Here is a 23,137-nt window from a genome sequence, read left to right on the forward strand (position 1 = left end):
TCTTTGAAATATCTATCGTTAGATATCCATATTGTCTATATTAACGACTTAGTAATCCAGATATAGGTCAAAAATAGAGGTTGTCCTGGTTTTTCCTCATATCTCAGCCATTTGTGGACCGATTTTGCTGATTTTAAATAGGAAACTTCTCGAAAGCATGTCTGACAGAATTATTGAAGATTTGGATCCCGAAGATATCTGGGGTCTTCAGAAAATTGATTTAAACAGACAGATGTACATGGCTTAATCGACTCAGCTATCTATAAGGGTCCAGAATATATATACTTTATAGGGTCGGAAAATTATATTGTGAAAATTACAAACGGAATGACAAACTTATATATACCCTTCTCACGAAGGTAAAATCCCCAAATTTGCCGACAAAAATTCCGCGTAAATGTTCCCCAGTAGGAATTGTAATTTCAATCTATATTTTTTAAATTAAACCGTGTTTTTTCGTTTTAATCCCGGTAAAAACTGCAATACTCTGATTATCTGTTATTAATCGCAATAATAAATTAATAATTTATACAGATAATTGCAGAAATTCGCGGTAAATTTTGGGATTGTTTTTTAGGTTATTTTAGTTACGGTATTATTTCAGCACAGATAAAAAAGATTCATTGTGATCTGATTTCAATAAAATTATCCGAATATTTCTAGAAAAATATCATGAAATCAGTTAACACAGAATAATAACGATTTAAATAACCGAATTTTAGTTACCCCAACTAAACTTTTTCATCCATCATAAAAAACTTCTGCCAATTAGACTAAATCTATTTACAAGCAATAAATCTGTTTATCACAACCAAAACTATTTTCTATTTTAACTTCTGAAATATTGATAATTGGAATATTCTGAAATACAATTAGAAACATCTGAAACAAATTGAAAATGCTGTAGTAAATTAAGTAAATACAATTTGAAATTTTAAATTGTTTAAAAAGGAATTAAATCTTTTAATAAATATAAATGAATCTTATCAATTTATTTGAAAAATGTTACTGGTTTTTGTCTTAGTTTAGTAATAAAAAATGACGAGGAATTTCCCGGGAATAAAAAGATTGTTTTAATATTTCCCGGGAATGGAAATGTCATTGAAAATAGGAACACTACATTACTATAAATTTTTATTGTAGAAAATAGTCATTTATGGTTTTATTATGCTGATTTTCAATACCAAATTTCTCGAACGGATAAAGTCAAAAAAGTTTGATGTTGGAAAAAAAAATACAAAATTTTTTAGTTTCGAAAGATTTAAAATACAAATTTTTTTTCTTCCAAAGTTGTTTTTTTTCATTTTTTGGAATTTTTTTTTTAAATTTAAGATTTTTTTAAAATTAAAATTTTTTTCTTTTAAATTAAAAAAAAAATTTTTTTTAGTTTTTTCAATTTTTTTTTGGTGAAAAAAAAGTTCGGGTTAAAAAATATTTTTCAGATTTTGACCCATTGTAGGTCTAACTTACTATGGTCTTTATACGTCGTTGCAAAGGTCTTTGAAATATCTATCATTAGATATCCATATTGTCTATATTAACGACTTAGTAATACAGATAGAGGTAAAAAATCGAGGTTGTCCTGGCTTTTTCCTCATATCTGTGGACCGCTTTTGCTGATTTTAAATAGGAAACTTCTCGAAAGTATGTCTGTCAGAATTATTGAAGATTTGGATCCCGAAGATATCTGGGGTCTTCAGAAAATTGATTTCAACAGACAGACAGACATGGCTTAATCGACTCCGCTATCTATAAGGATCCAGAAAATATATACTTTATAGGGTCGGAAAATTATATTGTGGAAATTACACAAACTTATATGTACCCTTCTTACGTGCTTGGCCAAAATGTAAAATTTTAACCCCGTCTAACTCAGAGAGTTGAAAAATTGTGTCTGAATTACTATCCAATACGACTAATTTTGGTACAAATTTCATACCGATCGGAAGACATCGATATCAAAAGTTGGTTCACATTAAATGAAATCTCCCATATACTGTATTTGGTAAAAGGTTATGTTTTTAAAACTGAAATTATGTAATATATGTATGTAGTTTTTAAAAATAGTTTTAATTGTATTTTTTTTATTTAGTAATTGATATAAAATGTTTTTAAATTTTTGCTTATATGTCTTTAATCTGGGGGCTTTGTGAAACCCATTTCAACCCGAATTCAGGGTAAACAGATATACTTTATGGTTTGTGGCAATTACCAAACGAAAGACAAACTTTTACATACCCACTTAAGTTGAAGAGTTTCACATTTAAGAGTGTTTTACCTAAAACAGCATGAGAATAAAGAGCAAAAGAATTGAAAAGTTTCCATAAACTACAAACAATCGAATCATGCTGCACGACTGAATACAAATTGAATGAATTAAATATTAATACACTTTCTTCTGCTATCTCCTAACTACATAATTGATTCCGAAACATAATCAACTGAAAAGTTGAGAAATTCAATAAGCTGCTCAAAAACACTCCTATAACAAACACCATGTGAAAGAATTAATTTCCCTAACAAGACCTACAATTGAATACAGTCAAGACCTTTTAAGTTGTGTTTGAAATAATATGACAAGTCTTTTAAACTTCACTCTACACACGCAGAGAGTCAAATCCAACTAAACAAGTGTTTTGTTTTCTTAAGATCTTCATGAAATCCCAGCTTAGACTGGCTGTTCCTCAAAAGCAGCCAGTCAGTACTCTTTGAACATTCATTGCGACAGCTACGGCACTTAACTACGGATATACTACGGAGTAATAAATATTCATTGCATTCATACTAATACTTGGCAATTAATTACTTGCTTGGATTTTAGAGCTTGTTTTAAAGTAAATAAAATTAAGTGAATTGAAAAATAAACATTTCAGTGTGTGTTTGAATTTTTTTTTTGTGAAAACTAGTGTTTTTTCTTAAATTTTTGTAACCAAAATTACAGTCTTTTAAAACATAAAATTGAACCTCTATAAAAAACAGACCCACTAATTGGCTGTGCAAATAAATATACAACACTATGCCAAAATAACAGAAAAATAAAAAGTTTTTACTTTTCAATATTGTTGCAAAGTTAATAAACAAATGTCTTAATAATTGATAAAAAACAAAAATAAATAAACTATGTGTCTTTTTTTCCAAATCGGTTACAAATATAATTAACTTGTGGTTACTTAAGAGAAATTTTCTTTAAAAAAAAATATCGAATAAAAGAAAAGAAAACAAAAACCTTTTTACTATGTATTGATTGCAAAACGGAAATATTATTTATTCAAGTAGAAACTAAATACAAACAATGAAAGTAGTTGTTAAATGAAGTGTCTTCAAGCTATTTGTATAGATTATTCAAAAAAAATGTTAAACGAATAAGCGGTTAATCGAGTTAGGAAAAGAGTTTCAGTTCAAAATCCATTTGTGTAGAATTGAATAAAGTTTAGTAAAACATTATCTGGAAACCTAGTTTTTCACACAATTTAAATTCTAGACACACAGTTATGAAATATAAGCGAAAATCCAGTTCTTCTCGAAAAAAAAAACGAATTTTCACTAAAAATGAAGAAATAAATAAGTAAAATGGCCAAAATTACTAGACATCCAGGATTATCTACATTCGACATAAACTTGACTTGTTTTTTAAAGCCATCAATAGTCCCCACTTTGAATTAGTATTTGCGCCTACATTTGGAAAATTCTGAAATACAATTGAAAATTCCTGAAACACAAATGGAAGTTTCTGAAATACAATTAGAAATTTCTGAAATATAAATGGAAAATTCTGAAATTCAATTAGAAAATTCTGAAATATACAGGTCTGTCACAGAATTCCATTCCGATCGAAAGTGGAATTAATTCCGCATTTCCCTTCTTCAGAAAAAGTAAAACGAAAATTTCTTTCGGAATGAAACCACTTTCAGTTTTCAAAGTATTTGTTTTACTATTGTAACTATCAGGCCTGTCACACATTTTGTTCGGAATTGTTTCAATTCCGTAGTTTTTATTCCGATCGATTTCATTTTAGGTTCTTCAGATTCCGTGTAATTCATTAATTCCAAAAATATTTAATAATTCTGTATTTCTAATATTAATTTGACAGCGTTTTTTATATTAAAACAAAAGTGAAGTTTTTGGTGCAGAAATTGATGAAAAATTTTAGAAAAACAAATACATATGTATGTAATTACAATGAAATATCAATTCCACTTTGAAAACTGAAAGTGGTTTGATTCCGAAAGAAATTTTCGTTTTACTTTTTCTGAAGAAGCGAAATACGGAATTAACTCTACTTTCGATCGGAATGGAATTCTGTGACAGGCCTGTATGTATTTGTTTTTCTAAAATTTTTAAATAATTTCTGTACCAAAAACTTCACTTTTGTTTTAATATAAAAAAGCTGTCAAATTAATATCAGAAATACAGAGTTATTAAATATTTTTGGAATCAATAAATTATACGCAATCTAAAGAGCCTAAAACGAAATCGATCGGAATAAAAACTACGGAATTGAAACCATTCCGAACAAAATGTGTGACAGGCCTGATAATCGGAAATTTCTGAAATAAAATTAAAAACTACTGAAATACAATTGGAAATGGTGTAGGAAATATCAGTGGTAAATTTCTCCTTGCTGGATTCCTGCATGTTATCGGGAACAAAATCTGTATAGTGGTAGGTTAGGTTACATGGGTTGCTCACAATTTAACGAGTTCATACGGAGGCCTTGTGGCTCATTAGAAAAACTTTTTTCTCGTATGCTGTAAATCATCGTCACTGCATGCGAGTTCGTCAACTAGCGCCGCAGCACCTTCTCCTTCAGTAGCAGCCATCTGTCCGTAGTAATTTTTCCCTCAAGTTGACTACGATCAATGTTAGCTTTTTATAGCTCAGGTGCTGATGTTAAGCTAGTTGATGATTTCAGAAGCTTACCCTCAGACCTTTGATAACTGTTGCGGTTCCTCAAGTGGAGGAGATTTAGGACATCATCTAGGGTTTTGTGCATTGGTCATCACTTCTCTTTGGTACCGGCGTGACTCTCTTTGATGTAAATGATCGTAGTCTTGACTGGCCTGAGAATTTAGCATAGACTCATATTTCTGTATGTGGTAGGTGTTTTTACGACGCAACCGCTTTTCCCTAATAGTCAAGGACTCAGGATCTCATGAGTCCAACGTCCTGACATACCGAAGAGAGCGATTGTAGCCCACAAACCTTTTACGTTCATGTTCTTTGCCCTGTTCCTTGTTCTTCGTTCCTGGGACTCCCTTAGTAGGGTCTCATGTAGGTGACATGCCCAAGAGAGCGATTGTAGCCCGCAAACCCTTTACATTCGTCATGTTCTGTTCCTTATTCTTCGGTCCTGGGTCTCCCTTTGTAGGGTCTCATAAAGTTTTAACCATTTCAGACCTGAGAGGTTGTCGTCACTGTCGTCCAAATTAAATTTTTGCTGTCTGGTTAGATGTCTGTCCAATTTGTTTATCCCAGTAGCCTCACCGACTACCAAACTCGGGTTCGTGGAAGTCACAGTCGCTCAAGTGGCATCCAGACCTTTGGCCTCCGCCTAAGTACTCACGTTACCCTTGGAGATTTAATAACTGCCGACCAAGGACCGTCTTTAAAATATATTACCAAGAATTCCCTGCAAAATGTCAATTAATCCGCGAATTTTTGAATTTCCCAGATATTATCTGAAAGGACAACACTGCTCCTGTCAACAGGCAGTTGACTTCTGTAAAAATTTGAACAAGCTGCGTCATTTAGTTTGTGTTTGTCAGCCATGACTTGAGGAGAACTTGAGGAGACTTGAGGAGAAATTGGGCATTACTCAAACAAAGGCTAAGTTTGATAAATATTATGGGAACTCTGCACAATCAATTTCAATGCTAAAATATTTTTTTACTGAATTTCGCTGAACAAGTACGAAAGATGCCGAACGATCTGAACGGCCAGTTGAGGTCTCCACAGCCGAAACAATTAAAACAAATCATGATATGGTGTTGGCCAATCGGAGATTGAAAGTGCGAGAGATTATGAAAGCCATAGGCATCTCACATGGCTGAGTGGTTTTAATTTTGAATGGCCACTTGGGCATGACAAAACTTTCCGCAAGATGGAGCCACGTTTTCTAAAAATCGGTTGCACAAAAGGGTACACACATGTGCCCTTTTTCCATGGCAAAAATTCATGAATAAGGCTACAAATTGATTGACTGTTTCTTATTTCCAAACCTGAAGAAATGGCTCGGCTGAAAGAGATTTGACTTTAACGTTGAAATCATCTCTTTAAAAATAGCTCGACAAATCTTACTTTTTTGGAAGGGATACAAAAATCGGAGAAACGTTGGACAAAGTTCATAGAACTCAAAGGAGACTATGTTGAAAAATAAAATGATTTTTTTTTGTACAAAAACTTGTGTTTCATTCAAAAAAGCACGGACTTTTTGACCCACCCTGCTGCATTATTTCGGGTTAAATCCCACAAACAAGTCAAAATCTTACACTGTGTGTCACTCTTATTAACTTCGAAACTATTGAGCAGGAAAAAATAATGAGGGTATAACTTGGAGGTAATTTGATTCAGAATTATCGGGGAATTTATGCTGAAATGTTTTATTGCGATTACCAAAGCCGTTTACTTAATATTTATTTCTAATCGAATAATTCAGTACTCTAACTAGCCGCTACACTTGTTGCCTCATTCACCAAATAATATGCCGTATTAGCTCTTTTACAATTTCTTGTTTTTTGTTTGTTTGTACTCAATAAATATTTATTTATGGAAACCATAGTACAAATACTTCCTGCTTTTCTTCATACATATATTTTTTTTTTAATTACAATGTGTCGGCTGCACTTCATTAATTTTTGCGTGTGATGTTTTAATTGCATTTGCAAGTGTCTGAGAGTCATTAAATATCTAGGTATGTCTAGTATTTGGCTTAAACAATATTGAACTTGAGCTGAAAATAAAATATGTATTTGTGTGATAGAAGAGGAATGAAAATTTTGTGTAAAAAAAAGAAATGCTTAAGGTGAAGTGAAACCACAACTGTGGCAACAAAAACTTGATAATGACTTGAATTTATAGAATAACAGACTTTTCAGTGACTTCTACATAACTTCTGCATTACATAGAAGTAGTTAAATAATGTGTTATTGATTATGTGCACTTAAATGCACAACCGAATAATTTTAAGGTTTCAAACAAAGAATCAATGTTAAAAATATGTATTTTACGCATTCTGAGTTAGGTTTTTGCCAAAGGATAAGGAGTTAGTTTAAATACAATCTAAGAATTGTTGTTCTTTTTAATTTTTATTAAAAATCAATTGAAACTTTTACTTAACGTAGGTATACTTCCCTTTTTTTAAACCCAACTACATTTAAAACATTTTTTTACATAACACTACGCGCATGCGCGCCTACTTGGTTAAATTAAATACCATTAAAGACCCCATAGGAAATATTAAATATGAAAAAAAACAACTTCCTTATAGGTTTGTAGCCCAAGTGTAGGAGTACGATAAGAAAATATTAATAATTTCTTTTACAAACAAAAAAAAGAGGAAAAAGAAGATGAGTAATGAATAGTAAACATAAAACCAAACACCCCAACTTCTCCAGTTTACGCACATGGAACCATACTGACAATTCATCAATTTAATACAATATAGATAGATATAAATGAATGTGTACTCGTATTAATATAAAACCTAGTGCTGTATGAGGAAATAGTTTAATATTAATTTTCAAACCTCTTTATTTGGTCACTCACGTAGTTTGCCAACTTTTTTTTAAAAAAAAAAATAATAATATTTACATAGTTTTTTTTATTATTATGAATTTGTTGTATTGATTTGTCACTTGCCATTATTAATTAACCAATAAACATTTTTTGTTAGTGTTTTTCCCCAAATTTTAAACCGATTTTATAGTGAATTTTATTTTTACAAAAGAAATAATACAAAACAAAACCAAACCAAAAAAAATAATAAACAAGACAACAAAATTCGCAATAAACTAAATTACAATATTAAAAACGAAGACATTGGCTGACATCGTATGTAAACAGTGTGTGAAATTGAATTTAAATTTGAGTTTAAAAAAATAAGCCAGAATTATGTTAAATTGCTTGTGTTCGCCGACGTCATCTACGAACAGGTTTCTGAAGATATTTCTCTCTGTCATCTGTTTGTTTTTGCTTTTAATGGACAGTGCTTATGGTGTGGGCTTTGGACGTTGCCCCAAATATCCTTCGATGCCAAAATTTAATATGAGCCGGGTAAGTTTGTAATATAAGTGAATATTCTAAACAAAGAATAATAACAAGAAGTGAAACGCTGTCAAAAAAAACCTAAGTCGGTTGTCAAAAAAAACCTAACTATAAGAATGTATTGGTATCATTTTATTTATATGTATTGGTTTTCAAACCACTTTCACCACACTCCTCAAACACACAGAGTTGTAAAAAAGCGACCTTAAAAATTATAACAAAATTTTATTACAAAAATTCAAACAATTCTCAAATTATTTGAATTATATTTGATCTGGAGAGGTTTTATAAATAGATTTTTCCGCTTTTTATTCCATAATTTCTGCAAAAATTAAGTTTATTTAAATTTTTTTATTAATTTCCAATACGAAATTTTACAAATGTGTTTATTTTAGTTTTTATTTCAACCCCCAAAAAATTAATGTCAAAAAAATTAAAAAAATATTTCTTTCGTTTGTGCAAAATATACACGTTTCGGTTATTTAAATGGTTCAAATGTGTGGAAAAAAATAATAAAAATATTATGTGATGGTGAAAGTGTGTGTTAGAATTGCAATTTTGTGCAATTTTCAAGAAAAAGTTTTGAAGTTAAATCTCTCTCTCAAGTGTGTTGAATTCACATACTACTCGTATGTGAGAAGAGAGAGAAGTTGTTGTTGTAGAAAAATTGAGAGGCTTCCCTTCTTGTTATTCTTTGATTCTAACGGCCATTTTCACAATGTACGATTAAAAGTTAACGTGAACTTTAACCGCAAGTTAGGCTAATATGAATTTCACAATGTGCGATTAATTCTTAACTGACACTATTTAACAACAAAGTTGCTGTTAAATATAACCGAATAAATTTCGCCGGTTAGCATCTTAATTGTAAGAAATATAATAAAAGAACATGGAAAAAGATTTATATTTTTGTAATATTTATAATTTTTAAAAGTGTAAAGCGAAGAAAAGTAAATTTTGCACGGGGTGATCTATATACCACCCGGATATTGCACTTACAAACCAAACAACAAATGTGCACTTTTCCTTGTTGGTTTTCAGTAATTGTTGTTCAGTTTGTTCTGTAAATTTTACAGTTAGGTACCTTAATATTTTTGAGTTTTATACGTTTTTTTATACACTAAGAAAACACAAATTATTATTTTTTATGCCGTCTTTTAGACAATTTTTTATATTTCAATCTTTCATTACACTATTTTTCGTAAACAAATGTATGCAGTATTGCCATACTTTCTACTGAATGCTTTGGTTAAGTAATCAAATGATGGTGAAACGTAAATCGGTAACCATTGGTTAAATGGTCCCCGTTAAACAAACCGACAGTTAGTTAATTTTCCGGTTAAAATGAAATAATCGTACATTGTGAAAATGGCCGTAAATAAAACAAATAAGAGAGCTATATATTTCAAAATACAAATTTTAAATATTTTTAGGTAAACAAGATTTATTTTTTTTTCCAAAGTTGTTTTTTTTAATTTTTTTTTTTTTTGGTGAAAAAAAATTCGGGTTAAAAAATATTTTTTTCCTATTTTGACCCATTGTAGGTCCAACTATGGTCTTATATACGTCGTTGCAAAGTAATCCAGATGTAGGTCAAAAAACGAGGTTGTTCTGGTTTTTTCCTCATATCTCAGACATTTGTCGACCGATTTCGCTGATTTTAAATAGGAAACTTCTCGAAAGTATGTCTGACAGAATTATTGAAGATTTGGAACCCGAAGATATCTGGGGTCTTCAGAAAATTGATTTCAACAGAAAGACAGACGGATATGGCTTAATCGACTCCGCTATCTATAAGGATCCAGAATATATATACTTTATAGGGTCGGAATGACAAACAGATACATACTATATTCCCTTCTCACGAAGGTGAAGGGTATAATTATGGGCTTCAAAATACCGAACCGATTATTCTGGGTCGTAATAGACAGCCAAATCTTGAGGCATCAATATTTGCTATTTAATAACTAGAATATCGGCCCACAAACAAAACTTTTTCAAACTTTTTTTTCAACATTTTTTTTTATCAAATTTTTCAAAAACATCTATAACTTTTGACAATCATAAAATTCAGGGAATAGTTTTTTGAAAAATATGACCAAAAATGCTTTTTATTGAGATTTGCAAAGACAAAAAATTTTCAAATTGAAATAAAAATTGTATTTATGAGATGGGTATTTTTTTGTAATTTCCACAATATAATTTTGCGACTCTATAAAGTATATATGTATGTTCTGGATCCTTATAGATAGCAGAGTCGATTAAGCCATGTCCGTGTGTATGTCTGTCTGTCTGCCTGTATGAATCTGTTGAGATCAACTTTCCGAAGCCTGTAAATAACTTACATACACTATTCATACATCAATATCTCCGGAATTCTTCGGGCTCGGTTGCTATTTAAAATCGAAAAAAACCGGAACAACATCTATTTTAGGCCTATTTTGTATCTATATATGGATTACTAAGTCATTAATATAGACAATATAGATATCTAATGATAGATATTTCAAAGACCTTTGCAACGACGTATATAAGACCATAGTAAATTGGACCTATAATGGGTCAAAATCGGATAAAAATATTTTTTAACCCGAATTTTTTTTCAACAAAAGTTTTTTTCGCTAAATATTAAAAAATGTTAAATAAACAATTCGAAAAAAAAAATTTCCAAAAAATTTAAGAACAACTTTGGAAAAAAAATAAATTTTGTTTACCTAAAAATATTTAAAAATTTTATTTTGAAGTACAATTTGGTGAAGGGTATATAAGATTCGGCACAGCCGAATATAGCTCTCTTACTTGTTTTCATTAATATAATCAATATCGTAATTGAAACTCATTTTTATTTTTTTTTGTGTGTAACCAAGTATGAGTTTTATGGAACATAACCTTGTTATTAAAATTCGGAACATATTGTTACGAAATTGTACTTGAATTCAAATATAAGGGCTTTAAGGGCTGATTTAAAAGTAGCATAATGCTTTCAAATAACAGTGCTGTAATAGCAAACTGTAACATATCTGTGGGCATTATTAAATAAAAGCTTTCAGTTGACCATTGATCATAAGTTGGCAACGCTGTTTGAATTTGAATATTCAGTTAAGGAACATTGTAGAAATAGAGCTTTCTAGATGGTAATGCAGTGTTATAAATAGTGGCAGAGGTTGCAGTCGTGAGTGAGTTTATCAGAGACGCTTTTCGAATAAACATCAACTGAGTGCCTTAAAGTGTGTTGTGTTTTTTTCAAGTAAATTCGTGTACATTATAAATTGTGTCTGTATTTATGCGAATTTGCAAACGTGTATAATAAAAACATTGAGTGACTATTTAATTCTGTTGTTGTACATTTTTAAATAAATAAATAAATAAATAAAGAGTTGTTACAATTTTCAAACTACTAAACGGCTTTTATTTGCAATCAAAAGTATCCGGTTTATTTAAAGGAAATAAACCAGCGTTTTGAAAAGGTTAAAACGTTACAATATAGTAAAAACTTACCAACGCTTGCTAGTGATATCTGTTGACGACGCCACTCATCAGCTATTGCTTTTCTTGCATCTCTTCTTTCTTCATCTAGAATTGCTTTCAGATCGACACCTCCCATATGTCCCTTACGTCCCTTCATTCTCTGATGCATCAAAAACTTAATGTCTTCCTTATTGCTCATTTTGGAAATGGCATCTTCCACTGCCACATCAAGCAAATCAGGCAGTTTTGATATGAATGTATGATTCATTTCTGTCTTAAAATCTGAACATTTCTGAAGTGCTCTCCATTCGTTATATAATTTTTCGACTTTACGGACAGCATTCTTCGGTAATTGACAAGGTATTCTGGCTTTCTCCCAGAAAACAAAAACTTCTTTCAGTGTAAGTTTTGCGGCATCACAGAAAGGTAATCCAACGTTACGCATGTTGTAAAATAATGATTGTAACACTTGATGGTTAGATGGCAGCTTGTTTCCTTTTATTTGTTGAGTTGAATGTCCAATTAAATAAATTCGACTTTTAGATCGTATACGAACATTGGACGAGTTACTAGCCATTTTAATTTAATTATTGAACTGGTAATCTTTAATTGTTTTTATGCCGAACAGTTGTTTCTCTTAGTACAACAAACTTTAAATTAATAATTCTCTGTAAGTAAGTACTTTTACAAGCGGCACTATAAAACCAAAATTGGGATTCCCCGATTTTTACTTTCTGTTAGAACATATTCAGAAATCATAACTAAAGCCGGAAATAGTAAAACAGAAACTAAAAAATAGAAACTGCAGATCTTATTCACAATTCATAACTAACTTAGCTACTGCTTTTGCATGTAGAGAAAACAAAATGTCGATAATATTTTAATCTATATACAGTATTGTTCGAAACCTAAGCAAATTTTCCTTATAAAATAATCAAAGTCTTCAAATATGTTATTTTTAAATATAAAACATTTAATTTTGTTGGACGAAATTATAAAACCAAAACAAAACAAGTAAGAGTGCCGAATCTTATATACCCTTCACCAAATTATACTTTAAAATAAATATTTTTAGGTAAACAAAATTAAATTTTTTTTTTTATTTTTTTAAAAATTTTTAAAAATTTTTTTTTATTAAAAATTTAAAAATTTTTTTTTTAAATTTTAAAACTTTAAAAAAAATTTTATAGTTTTTTTAAAAATTTTTTTTTAATTCAGTACAAAAATATTTTTTGATGAAAAAAAAAATCGGGTTAAAAATTATTTTTCCTTATATACGTCGTTGCAAAGGACTTTGAAATATCTATCATTAGATATCCATATTGTCTATATTTATGACTTAGTAATCCAGATATAGGTCAAAAATCAAGGTTGTCCTGGCTTTTTGCTTATATCTCAGCCATTTGTGGACCGATTTTGCTGATTTTAAATAGCAAACATTCGAAAGCATGTCTGACAGAATTATTAAAGAGTTGGATCCCGAAGATATCTGGGGTCTTCAGAAAATTGATTTCAACAGACAGACAGACGGGCATTGCTTAATCGACACCGCTATCTATAAGGATCCAGAATATATATACTTTATAGGGTCGGAAATGAAAAATGTAGAAATTACAAACGGAATGACAAATTTATATATACCCGTCTCACGAAGGTGAAGGGTATAAAAATCGGAAATCGATTTTATTAAACCACCCACTTTTACTTGTTTGGTGATAAATCGTATTTTCTGCAGACACTAGATCTTCTATATAAAATACTTTAGCTATAGGAGAAACAAAGTCTAACAGAATTTCGCTTTTACATAAAATACTGAAAGTCGGCGACGGTAATTTCTTTGAAACACATTCTACAAAGTAATAATTTTATCGTACTCCAGCCATTTATAGACCCATTTTCAGTAGCAATCTAATCGGGACCATACCGAGTATATTTATGTAATATTAACGTGACAGATGGTTTTTACTAAAAAAAGCTGTATATAAAGAATGAAAACGCGGGATTTCGAGTGAAATATTAAAATATTATTATTTAAATATAGTAGGATTTGGAAAATTATGATATGAAAAATCGGAATTTCTAATGGAATAGCATATTTTATTTTCAATAAATTTATAATTAGTAGGGTTTAAAATTTCCCGGGACTTTTTCCATGCCTGGGAAAATTTCAACAAATCGGTTCAATAATTTTGAAATAATAGATCAAAATTCAATAAACTAAATCCAGAGAATAGGACATTTCGTAGCCTAACTCATGGAATTCATTAAATTTTGGAACACATTCACCATAAGCTTTGAAGGACAATAGATGTGGTTCAGCGCCATTTTTATTTCAAATTAAAGAAGTAAAGCAAAACTTCCCGCATATGACGCTTTGTTCGTAAAAAAAATTCATATTCCACAGTTTTTAGGGGGTGTGACTTCGGAAACTTGACATTAAATCTTTTTAAAATATAATTTTTCCATTATACTCTTCTGTCTTTAAAATGGCATTCATGGTTGATTTTTACAATGTATATTTTTTATTTTTTTATTTTATTCTTAAACTGATAAATGTATATTTCTACGTTTTAAAGTTTGCAGCTGCAAAACATCTACTTATATCATACATAGTATACCCAGCTAACAATTAAGCATAAATCATGTTCAAGGACCTGATAGTACTGAGAAACAGCGATTAATACAATAATTATTCAAAAAGATTAATAAACTATAACACATGTTACGAGTCTTAATAAATGTTTTACAGATTATTTAATAAACTGGTTTGAGAATCAGTTTTATTATCGTTTTAATTTTTTTTTTATTATTATTTTCTGTTAAACTTTGTTCTCAATTGTATTTCACTTTCTCAGAATTTGAGCTGTGAATGAATGCATTATAATGTTGTACTGGTAATTGTTTATTAAGTTGTTTTGTTAGAGAATACCCTACATGTTTATATACAAATATGTATTATCATAACATTTTAAAGAAAAAGAATGACAAAATATTGTTTTCGAATCGATCAACAGATTTATATGTTTCGATGACCTTGTCCGACGATGAAGCTGGTACAACTAATTGTAATACCCTTACTTGGTTTTATATTATACTATGTGGAAATTGTTTGCTACGCACTAGTCCCCTGACTAGTGAAAAGGGGACATAACTATCACTTATGTTAAAATGTTTACAAATTAATCCATACTCATATATCAGCATTTTGGAAAAATATATACCTTATATACATATATATACAATGATACGCTAAAGTAACCAGTTCCATCCCTACCCAAGAGGAGTCAATTAAGGCACTGTTTTTATATCAATTCGTTGTGTCAGTACAAGAATGGTTTGGTTAAAGTGAAATTTTCTTGAAATCTATTGTTTCAGTTAATTTGTAGGGTATCATTTACAATTACAGTTGCTTAGCTATTATTTTCCCAGTTATTTTTCGAATAAAACTGTAACGAACAAAGTCAAAAAGGCATTTCAAATTATGATCATAATAGTCGTAGAAAAATATGAACAGCATGAAATACTAAAAATATATACAACTTTGTATTTACTATTCTTTACTAACCAGCAGTTCTGGGTGATTGTTCCAAACTAGAGATTTTAGTTATCATTTAGGGTCAACACCATTTATATATTAGCAACGTGACTAGTTATTTTAACATGTGCAATAGGGTCAACTGACCCCATTTATTATTATTCCAATCCAGTATAATGATAGATAATCCGATAATAAAATAACAAGTAAAATAATCTGTATTTAAAATCATTTATAATTATAAATTTAACAAAGATACAGTAAAGTGTTAATTGTAGTAAGTAAATTCCAAGATTGGCTACCGATTCAAAACGGTAAAAATGCAACGGTAACGTTAATTTGGATTATTTCGATAACGCTGATTTAACGGTATTTTGGCTTATTTTGTAACGTTATTTTATGTTAACAGAATGAAATTAGCATTGAGTGTATGACTTAATACTGCGGTATTTACAAAAGATGGCGTAGCTTTTGAACGGGGTTTATGTTTTTAATAACTTATATGTCATTTTGAAGGGTACATATCTGGCATTTATTCTCACTTAGTTATTGAACATTAAAGTTTTTTTTTCTTCGAAAATGTAGTATTTTGTACCAACAAAGCGTCATATGCGGGAAGTTTTGCTTGACTTCTTTAATTTGAAACAAGTAAGAGAGCTGTATTCGGTGTGCCGAATCTTATATACCCTTCTCCAAATTATACTTCAAAATAAAAATTTTAAATATTTTTAGGTAAACAAATCTTTTTTTCCAAAGTTCTTTTTTTTCATTATTTGGAAAAAAAAATTCGAATTGTTTTTTTAATTAATTTAAAAAAAAAATTTTAAATTTCAATTTTTTTTTTGTTTTTCAAATTTTTTTTTTAAAAATATTTAGCGAAAAAAAATTTCGGGTTAAAAAATTGTTTTTCCGATTTTGGTCCATTGTAGGTCCAACATATTATACGTCGTTGCAAAGGTCTTTGAAATATCTATCATTAGATATCCAGATATAGGTCAAAAATAGGTCAAAAATCGAAGTTGTCATGGTTTTTCCTTATATCTCAGCCATTTGTGGACCGATTTTCTCGATTTTAAATAGCAACCGAGCCCGAAGAATTCTGGAGATATTGATGTATGTAAGTTATTTGGGGGCTTCGGAAAGTTTATTTCAACAGACAGACAGACGGACATGGCTTAATCGACTCCCCTATCTATAAGGATCCAGAATATATATACTTTATAGGTTTGGAAAATTATATTGTGGAAATTACAAACGGAACGACAAACTTAGTATATATACCCTTCTCACGAAGGTGAAGGGTATAAAAAAAGTATTGCTGAAGCACACCGATTGATCACCAAAGCTTATTGTGAATGTGTTTCATCGGTTTCAACGTGCGAGATATGGTTTGTGCGGTTCAGAAGCAGTGATTTTGACAAGGAATACAAAGATCGTCCAAAAAGTTTAAAGACCAAGAATTGAAGGCATTACTCCATGAAGATTGTTGTAGGATTCTTCCAAAAGCAGAAAATTTGATTACCATACGAAGAGACCTTGAAGACGATTTTAAATGTCCGAAATGATGTTTGAACGCTATAAAAGAAAATCATTTGATCCATTATGATAACCCGAAGCGTACACAGAGAAAACGGATTCGTGATAGCAACCGAATTTGTTGCCAATCGAATGATTCTACCTTAGTGACCGAATTTTACAGTTGTGGCTATATAATTTTAAAAGGGGTAACAAAAGTTTGGTTGCTTTAATCGAAATTCTTCTTTGTCAACTGTCTTTCTGTTGATAGAACCGACAAATTCTATGTGTACAACCGAATCATTCGATTGGCAACAAATTCGGTTGCTATCACGAATCTGTATTCTATGTGTAAGAAATCGTACGTGACGCTAAGGTAATGCTCTGTATGTGGTGGAAGCTGCTGAAATCTGGCCAGACCATCACAGGGAACCTGTATCGAATGCAAGTGATTCGTTTGAAGCGAGCATTTGCCGAAAAATTAACAGAATGAAAAATTAACAGATATGAAACTGTAATATTCCATCATGACAAGGCTCGATTATGGATTACCTATTATGGAATACCTGTTAAGAACTATTTAGAATGAAGAGTTTGGAAAGTTTTGCCTCAACCGCCTTATAGTCCAAACCTTGTTCCGCCCAAATACTATTGTTCTAGCTCTCTCTTCGCATACGCTTCACTTTGGAACAGAGTATCCGATATTGGCTTGATTCGTTCTTGACCTCAAAAGATGAGCAGTTCTTTTGGCTCGGAATCCATATGTTGCCGGAAATATGGGAAAAGGTCATCTCACAAATGTTTCAAAATAAAAGCTAAAAATTTAAAAAAATCCCGCATTTTTAAGTCAAACACCCAATATAATTTGACTTTTGAAATGAATACAGAATACTTTCCATTAGATTACTTCTGGTGGATAAAATTACTACTTTCTAAAGAGCAGTACAAAATAAACTTTTAAAGTGACTACATTCTAGATTACTTAGAGACACTTAAGTGAGAATTGTCTTCACGCTAGATTACCAGGAATATATAAAATAACCAATTGACTACTGTCTACACTACAAAGATCACATACGTATGAAATAACCTAAAATGTATAAATTCGAGTCAGACAAGTTATCAGACAGTAGCAAAAATGACTGTCTATAAGGAATACATTGACTATTTGTAAAACTACTGGGTAGTTAATCTAATTTAATTCCATTTACGGAATAGAGTAGCTGATATGTGTGCGTTTTAAATTCAGCTGGAGGCTCCCAAAAGCTAGTAAATCTGCATAAATTATGTGCGTGTCTGAAAAGGCGGATCAAACAATTTATCCATTGAGCTCAATTAAATACAAGCATTGACAATACAATTAAGTAATAAAAAAAGAAAGATCGTTTTAAAAATTCCATATAAATACATATTTTAGTGTTTAAAGTTCTTTAACCCCTTAAGAACTTATACTATTTACTATTTCCTAATTTAAGTTAATTTGAATTAATATTATGTGCTTAAATTAATATATTTTTTTTAGATTTCTATATGCTCCTACCTTTTTGTTGTTAATAAATTGTTGTTAATGACTTTGAACTATATTTATTATGTTTTTTTTTTATTTTGTTAATTCATTCAATTTTGTTTAATCATTAACGAAATGCTTGAATAAAAGTGAAACTGGTTTCTAATAAAAAAATATTTTTATTTTGAGCTGTTTATGCACAGTAAATATTAAAAATATTTTTGCCGGTATTTTTTTTAAATTTTTGTATTTGAATGTCTAACGACCTTAAACTACTCCTTTCTTCAATGATATGTAAACACATTCCATTTTACGCCAATAACCTTATTTTAGTCTTTTAATTGTTAAATTCTTTAAAAAAATCGGAAAGAAATCGAGGCATAGGGTAACATAGAGACGAGATGTCAGAAACCTAAGTCTGTTGTCAAAAACCTATCTCTTGCAACAACAAAATACATGCTAGTCAATGTATTTTGTTGTTGTATCAGAAATATTATTTGTTTTATTTTTGTTTGACAAATCGGAGTGTCTCGTCTCTATGTATAATTCTCTATGAATCGAGGTTTCAAATCATTTATTTGACTTTTTATTCAAACCAATTAATGAAAGATAAAGATTTTCTTTTCACACATATAGGTGATACAATCGGGGTTGTCATATAATTCAATCATTGTCGGAATCGGTTTTGAATGTTTGTAACGGCCAAAAACATTAGTCTAACGCCCACTATGTAAATTAGTGCGCAAAGTACAGGTCTCAATTTCAAAGATATTTCGATAAAATTTGCATATTGAAACAGGTAAAAATTCCCCTTACAAATGTCCTCCCGAAATTGGATTTTATCGGCCATAAATGCTTGATTTATACAGATATCGACACAAATAAGTTTAATATAAGGACCACTTTCGAAAATCACTTAACGAGCATAATTTTGCACGAATATCTATCTCACTTATTATTGTACATAGTTTGGCTGAAAATGGGCGGTATTGTATTAATGGGCGTGGCACCTGCCATACAATGTAAATCCTTAATTTCGAATATCTGAAAAAGTATTTAAACTTTGTATGAATTAATTTCTTTTCAATAGCTATACGGAATTTGGCTGAAAATGGGAGGGATTGTATTAGTGGGCGTGGTACCTATCATACAAAGTAAATAGTTATCTTCCAATATCTCGAGAACTATAATTGTGAAAGTCTTCAAACTTTATATGAATCAATTTCGTAACACTGCATGAAGTATAACCCAAAAATGGGAGAATCGGTACGGGGGGTGGGTCACCCCCCGTACCGATCCTCCGAACGGGTTAAAAAATATTTTTTCCGATTTTAACCCATTGTAGGTCCAACTTACTATGGTATCGGAAAGTTGATTTCAACAGACAGACAGACGGACATAGTTAATCGACTCCGCTATAGGGTCGGAAAATTATATTGTGGAAATTACAAACGGAATGTCAAACTTATATGTATATACCCTTCTCACGAAGGTGAATAAATTCCATTTGGGAATTATTGCATTACAAATTTTGGAATTTATTTACATTATTTTATTTTGGATTGTATTAGATGTTTGGGATTTATATCTATAAATATTATTGGGAATTATTTTATTATTTCCTTTTTGTTGGTCCTTTTCCATTGGAAATTATTTCATTAAGAAATAAATCCTATATATTGGAAATTATTTCTTTTTGGATAATATTTGTTTGGGATTTTTTCCATTAAATATGGTTGGGGATTATTTCCATTGGAACTTATTTCTTTGTAGTTTTTATTTTATTATTTCCCAGTTATTTATGGATATTTTGTGGCGTTATTTTATTTTATTTCTTTCGGTTAATAAAGCAATTTTTATAGTATCGTTTCAAAATACAGAACTTTCAGTTCAAATGATAAATTATGTTAAACAGAAGAGAAATAAATTTAATTTGAATCCTCAAATTTGGTCCCAAATCTATTCGACGGTCCGACTGAATGTCCATGTAAAACTGGTTATTAAAGCACAGGAAGCTATTTTGAAGACACTTCGATAACATTTGTCATTGAAATTGGTTGTAATCGGCTGTCTGTCACCTAGGATATTTTTGATACAATGATGGAACTTGTTAAAATTGGTTATAATCGGCCCATGTTTTCACCTATTCCCCATTAAAATGTCCTCCCGAAACAGTGATTTTGCGCTTGCTAATGAATTTTTAAGATATTTAGTAAAAAAAAATATTAATTTTAATCCACCTTCGTAATCCAACATAGGAAAAGTCTGGGTTAGTTCCGTAAAACATAAAAAGTATTGGATTTAGAACCAGTCGCTACACTCCGAGGTTCCCTTCCCTTTAGGGTAAGGATCGAAAAAATACTTAACCAAATTTTTAAAATCAAATTTTTTAACCATTCCATTAAAGCATTCATTACGAATCAATTCATAGGCTTAATTCCACACCCCAATATTCATAAACAAATTTTAAGTTTAAACAGTGTTTTAAAGCAAAATGTCCATACAAAATTTGATTTGATTAAATTTAAAATCAATAAGGCCTTTAGTATTTACTCAAACGTATTCAATTCATTCCTTAAAGATTTCAAAAGAAAACAAATGGAATAAAAAAAATAATTTCCTTGAATTTGGATTAGATTTGAATTAACAAAAATTATATCTTTCAAAAGATGAATTAGTACTATTATGAATTAACTCCACTGTGAATTAATTTAACTATGAATTCTATTCCTATTAAAAGCCTATGAATCAAGCTAAAGTGTTAGTTTATTCGGAATGGTTTTATGATATTAAATGTTGATATTTTAAATTCTGAATTCAGCACAAACTGAATTAATCAATTAATTCAAAGCTCTGTTTATAAGTGATTTAGGATTTTTATTAAGTTTATTATATGTAGCTTCTTTTAAGTAAAATAAATGTTAATCTTTATACATATTTCAATAAATATTGCATTTTTTTGTTGGTCCCAATGTATTTCACATTTGTATTTTATTTCAATTGATTTCATAAATTCTCATATATGTATGTAATTATTTTTCATTACAGGTCTTAGGACAATGGTACGAAGTAGAGAGATCATTCTATTTGCCAGAAATTGCTTCCGGCTGCACGACTCTAGAATTTCAGCCGCTACATCAAGAGGAATTATCAAGATTTAATAATTTCAAATTAGAAGTGGCCATAAAAACCATAAATAGAATGTAAGTTCCAATAAAAAAAGAACTCCTTTAAAAACAAGATAATTAATTTTAACATTTGATTACAGCACAGGAAATCCCTCAGTGAATTTGGGTTATGCCACACCAGAAAGTCGAAAATCTTCTATAATGGATTTTAAGGTACAATACAAACTAAACACTTTTTAATAAAAAAAAAATAATAAAATTATTTATTTCAATTTCTAGTTCAGCACTCGCTTTCCTGATGTCATTGCCCGTCTGCTGCCCGGCTCGGGAAAATATCAAGTTCTTTACACAGACTATGATAATTTTGCCATATTATGGTCTTGTGGTTCTTTAGGCTCGTTAGGTTATTCCGATCAGATCTGGGTGTTTGGACGAGATCGTGATTTTCCCGTTGATGTGCGCACAAAAATTTATGACGCTTTAAAGAAATTGGGTCTGGAACCGGATCGTTTGGTTTTGAGTAAAAACAAAAATTGTCCAAAAACTTTGTAGGACCACAACATGATGTTTTTTAATATTAAGAATGTAATTGTTAAGATTTATATGTATTTGTACAGATATTATTTGTTTATCGTAAATGTAGATAGAATAGGTTTCTGTGATACTCCTCAGATAATAAAAGAAGGAAGATTTAAAAAATAATGCTACGATTATAAAAATTGATTTGTATAACACAGTACAACACATGATTTTGGGACTCAATTCTGACAATTGCACGTGAAAGTAGCCCCAAAAATAAGAACTTCTGCATTATTAGTTTTGTCAAGTTGGCTGCCGTAATAATTTAATGACCATACGAATTTTTTTTCCTCAAGGTGGATTTTTATCACTTTTTCTATATTTTAGCACGGTTATATCTCGTACACCGTACGGAATATCTCTTTTGTGGCTCAAGCAAAGTTGTAGATATTGAATAGCAGAAAAAAAGTACGGAACATACCTACCCGAAAAAGATGCACCCAGTGCCTTAAAAATCGCAAAAATGCCCATTTTTAAATTTTTTTAACCAATTTTTCACCTTTTTTGCTCAATAACTGGATTACAAATCCAATTATGGACCGATCACCATGAAATTAAGTCGTGTGATTTGTGTCTATATGGAAGTTGTTTATCATGAAATTTGTATGTATACTATCATTTTTATAAGATTTATACACTTTAAAGTGATTTTCGGAAGCGGGTCTTATATGAGAGCTATGACTAATTATGGACCGATCATAATAAAATTTTTTGACATGAATTTTATATATATAAAACTTATTTTGAGCGAAATTTGTGTAGATACATATATAAATTAAACATTTATGACCGATAAAGTCCAATTTCGGGAGGGCACATGTATGGGGGCTAGGTGAAATAATGAACCGATTTCAGCCAATTTCAACAGGCTTCATCCCTGGGCCGAACAAATTATATGTACCAAATTCTTTTATGATCGGCCCATAATTAGTCATAGCTCCCATATAAGACCCGCTTCCGAAAATCACTTTAAAGTGAATAAATCTGTTAAAAATTATGGTATACATACAAAATTCATGATAAATAACTTTCATATAGACAAAAATCACACGACCTAATTTCATGGTGATCGGTCCATAATTGGATTTGTAATCCAGTTATTGATCAAAAAAATGAAAAATTGGATAAAAAAATTGCAAAAAT

The 23,137-nt window shown here is 30.2% G+C and overlaps 1 protein-coding gene across 1 annotated transcript; it reads left to right on the forward strand.

The window, feature by feature from the left end:
* Positions 1–8,072: 8,072 nt before the first annotated feature.
* On the forward strand, positions 8,073–22,117 carry GLaz (Glial Lazarillo). Its single transcript, XM_065511860.1, has 4 exons — positions 8,073–8,271; positions 21,336–21,490; positions 21,556–21,628; positions 21,695–22,117. The coding sequence occupies exons 1-4, from the start codon at positions 8,110–8,112 to the stop codon at positions 21,965–21,967; spliced, it is 663 nt and encodes a 220-aa protein (XP_065367932.1). The 5' UTR covers positions 8,073–8,109; the 3' UTR covers positions 21,968–22,117.
* Positions 22,118–23,137: the final 1,020 nt, after the last annotated feature.

This window comes from Calliphora vicina, chromosome 5 (assembly GCF_958450345.1).
Source record: "Calliphora vicina chromosome 5, idCalVici1.1, whole genome shotgun sequence".
NCBI lineage: Eukaryota > Metazoa > Arthropoda > Insecta > Diptera > Calliphoridae > Calliphora > Calliphora vicina.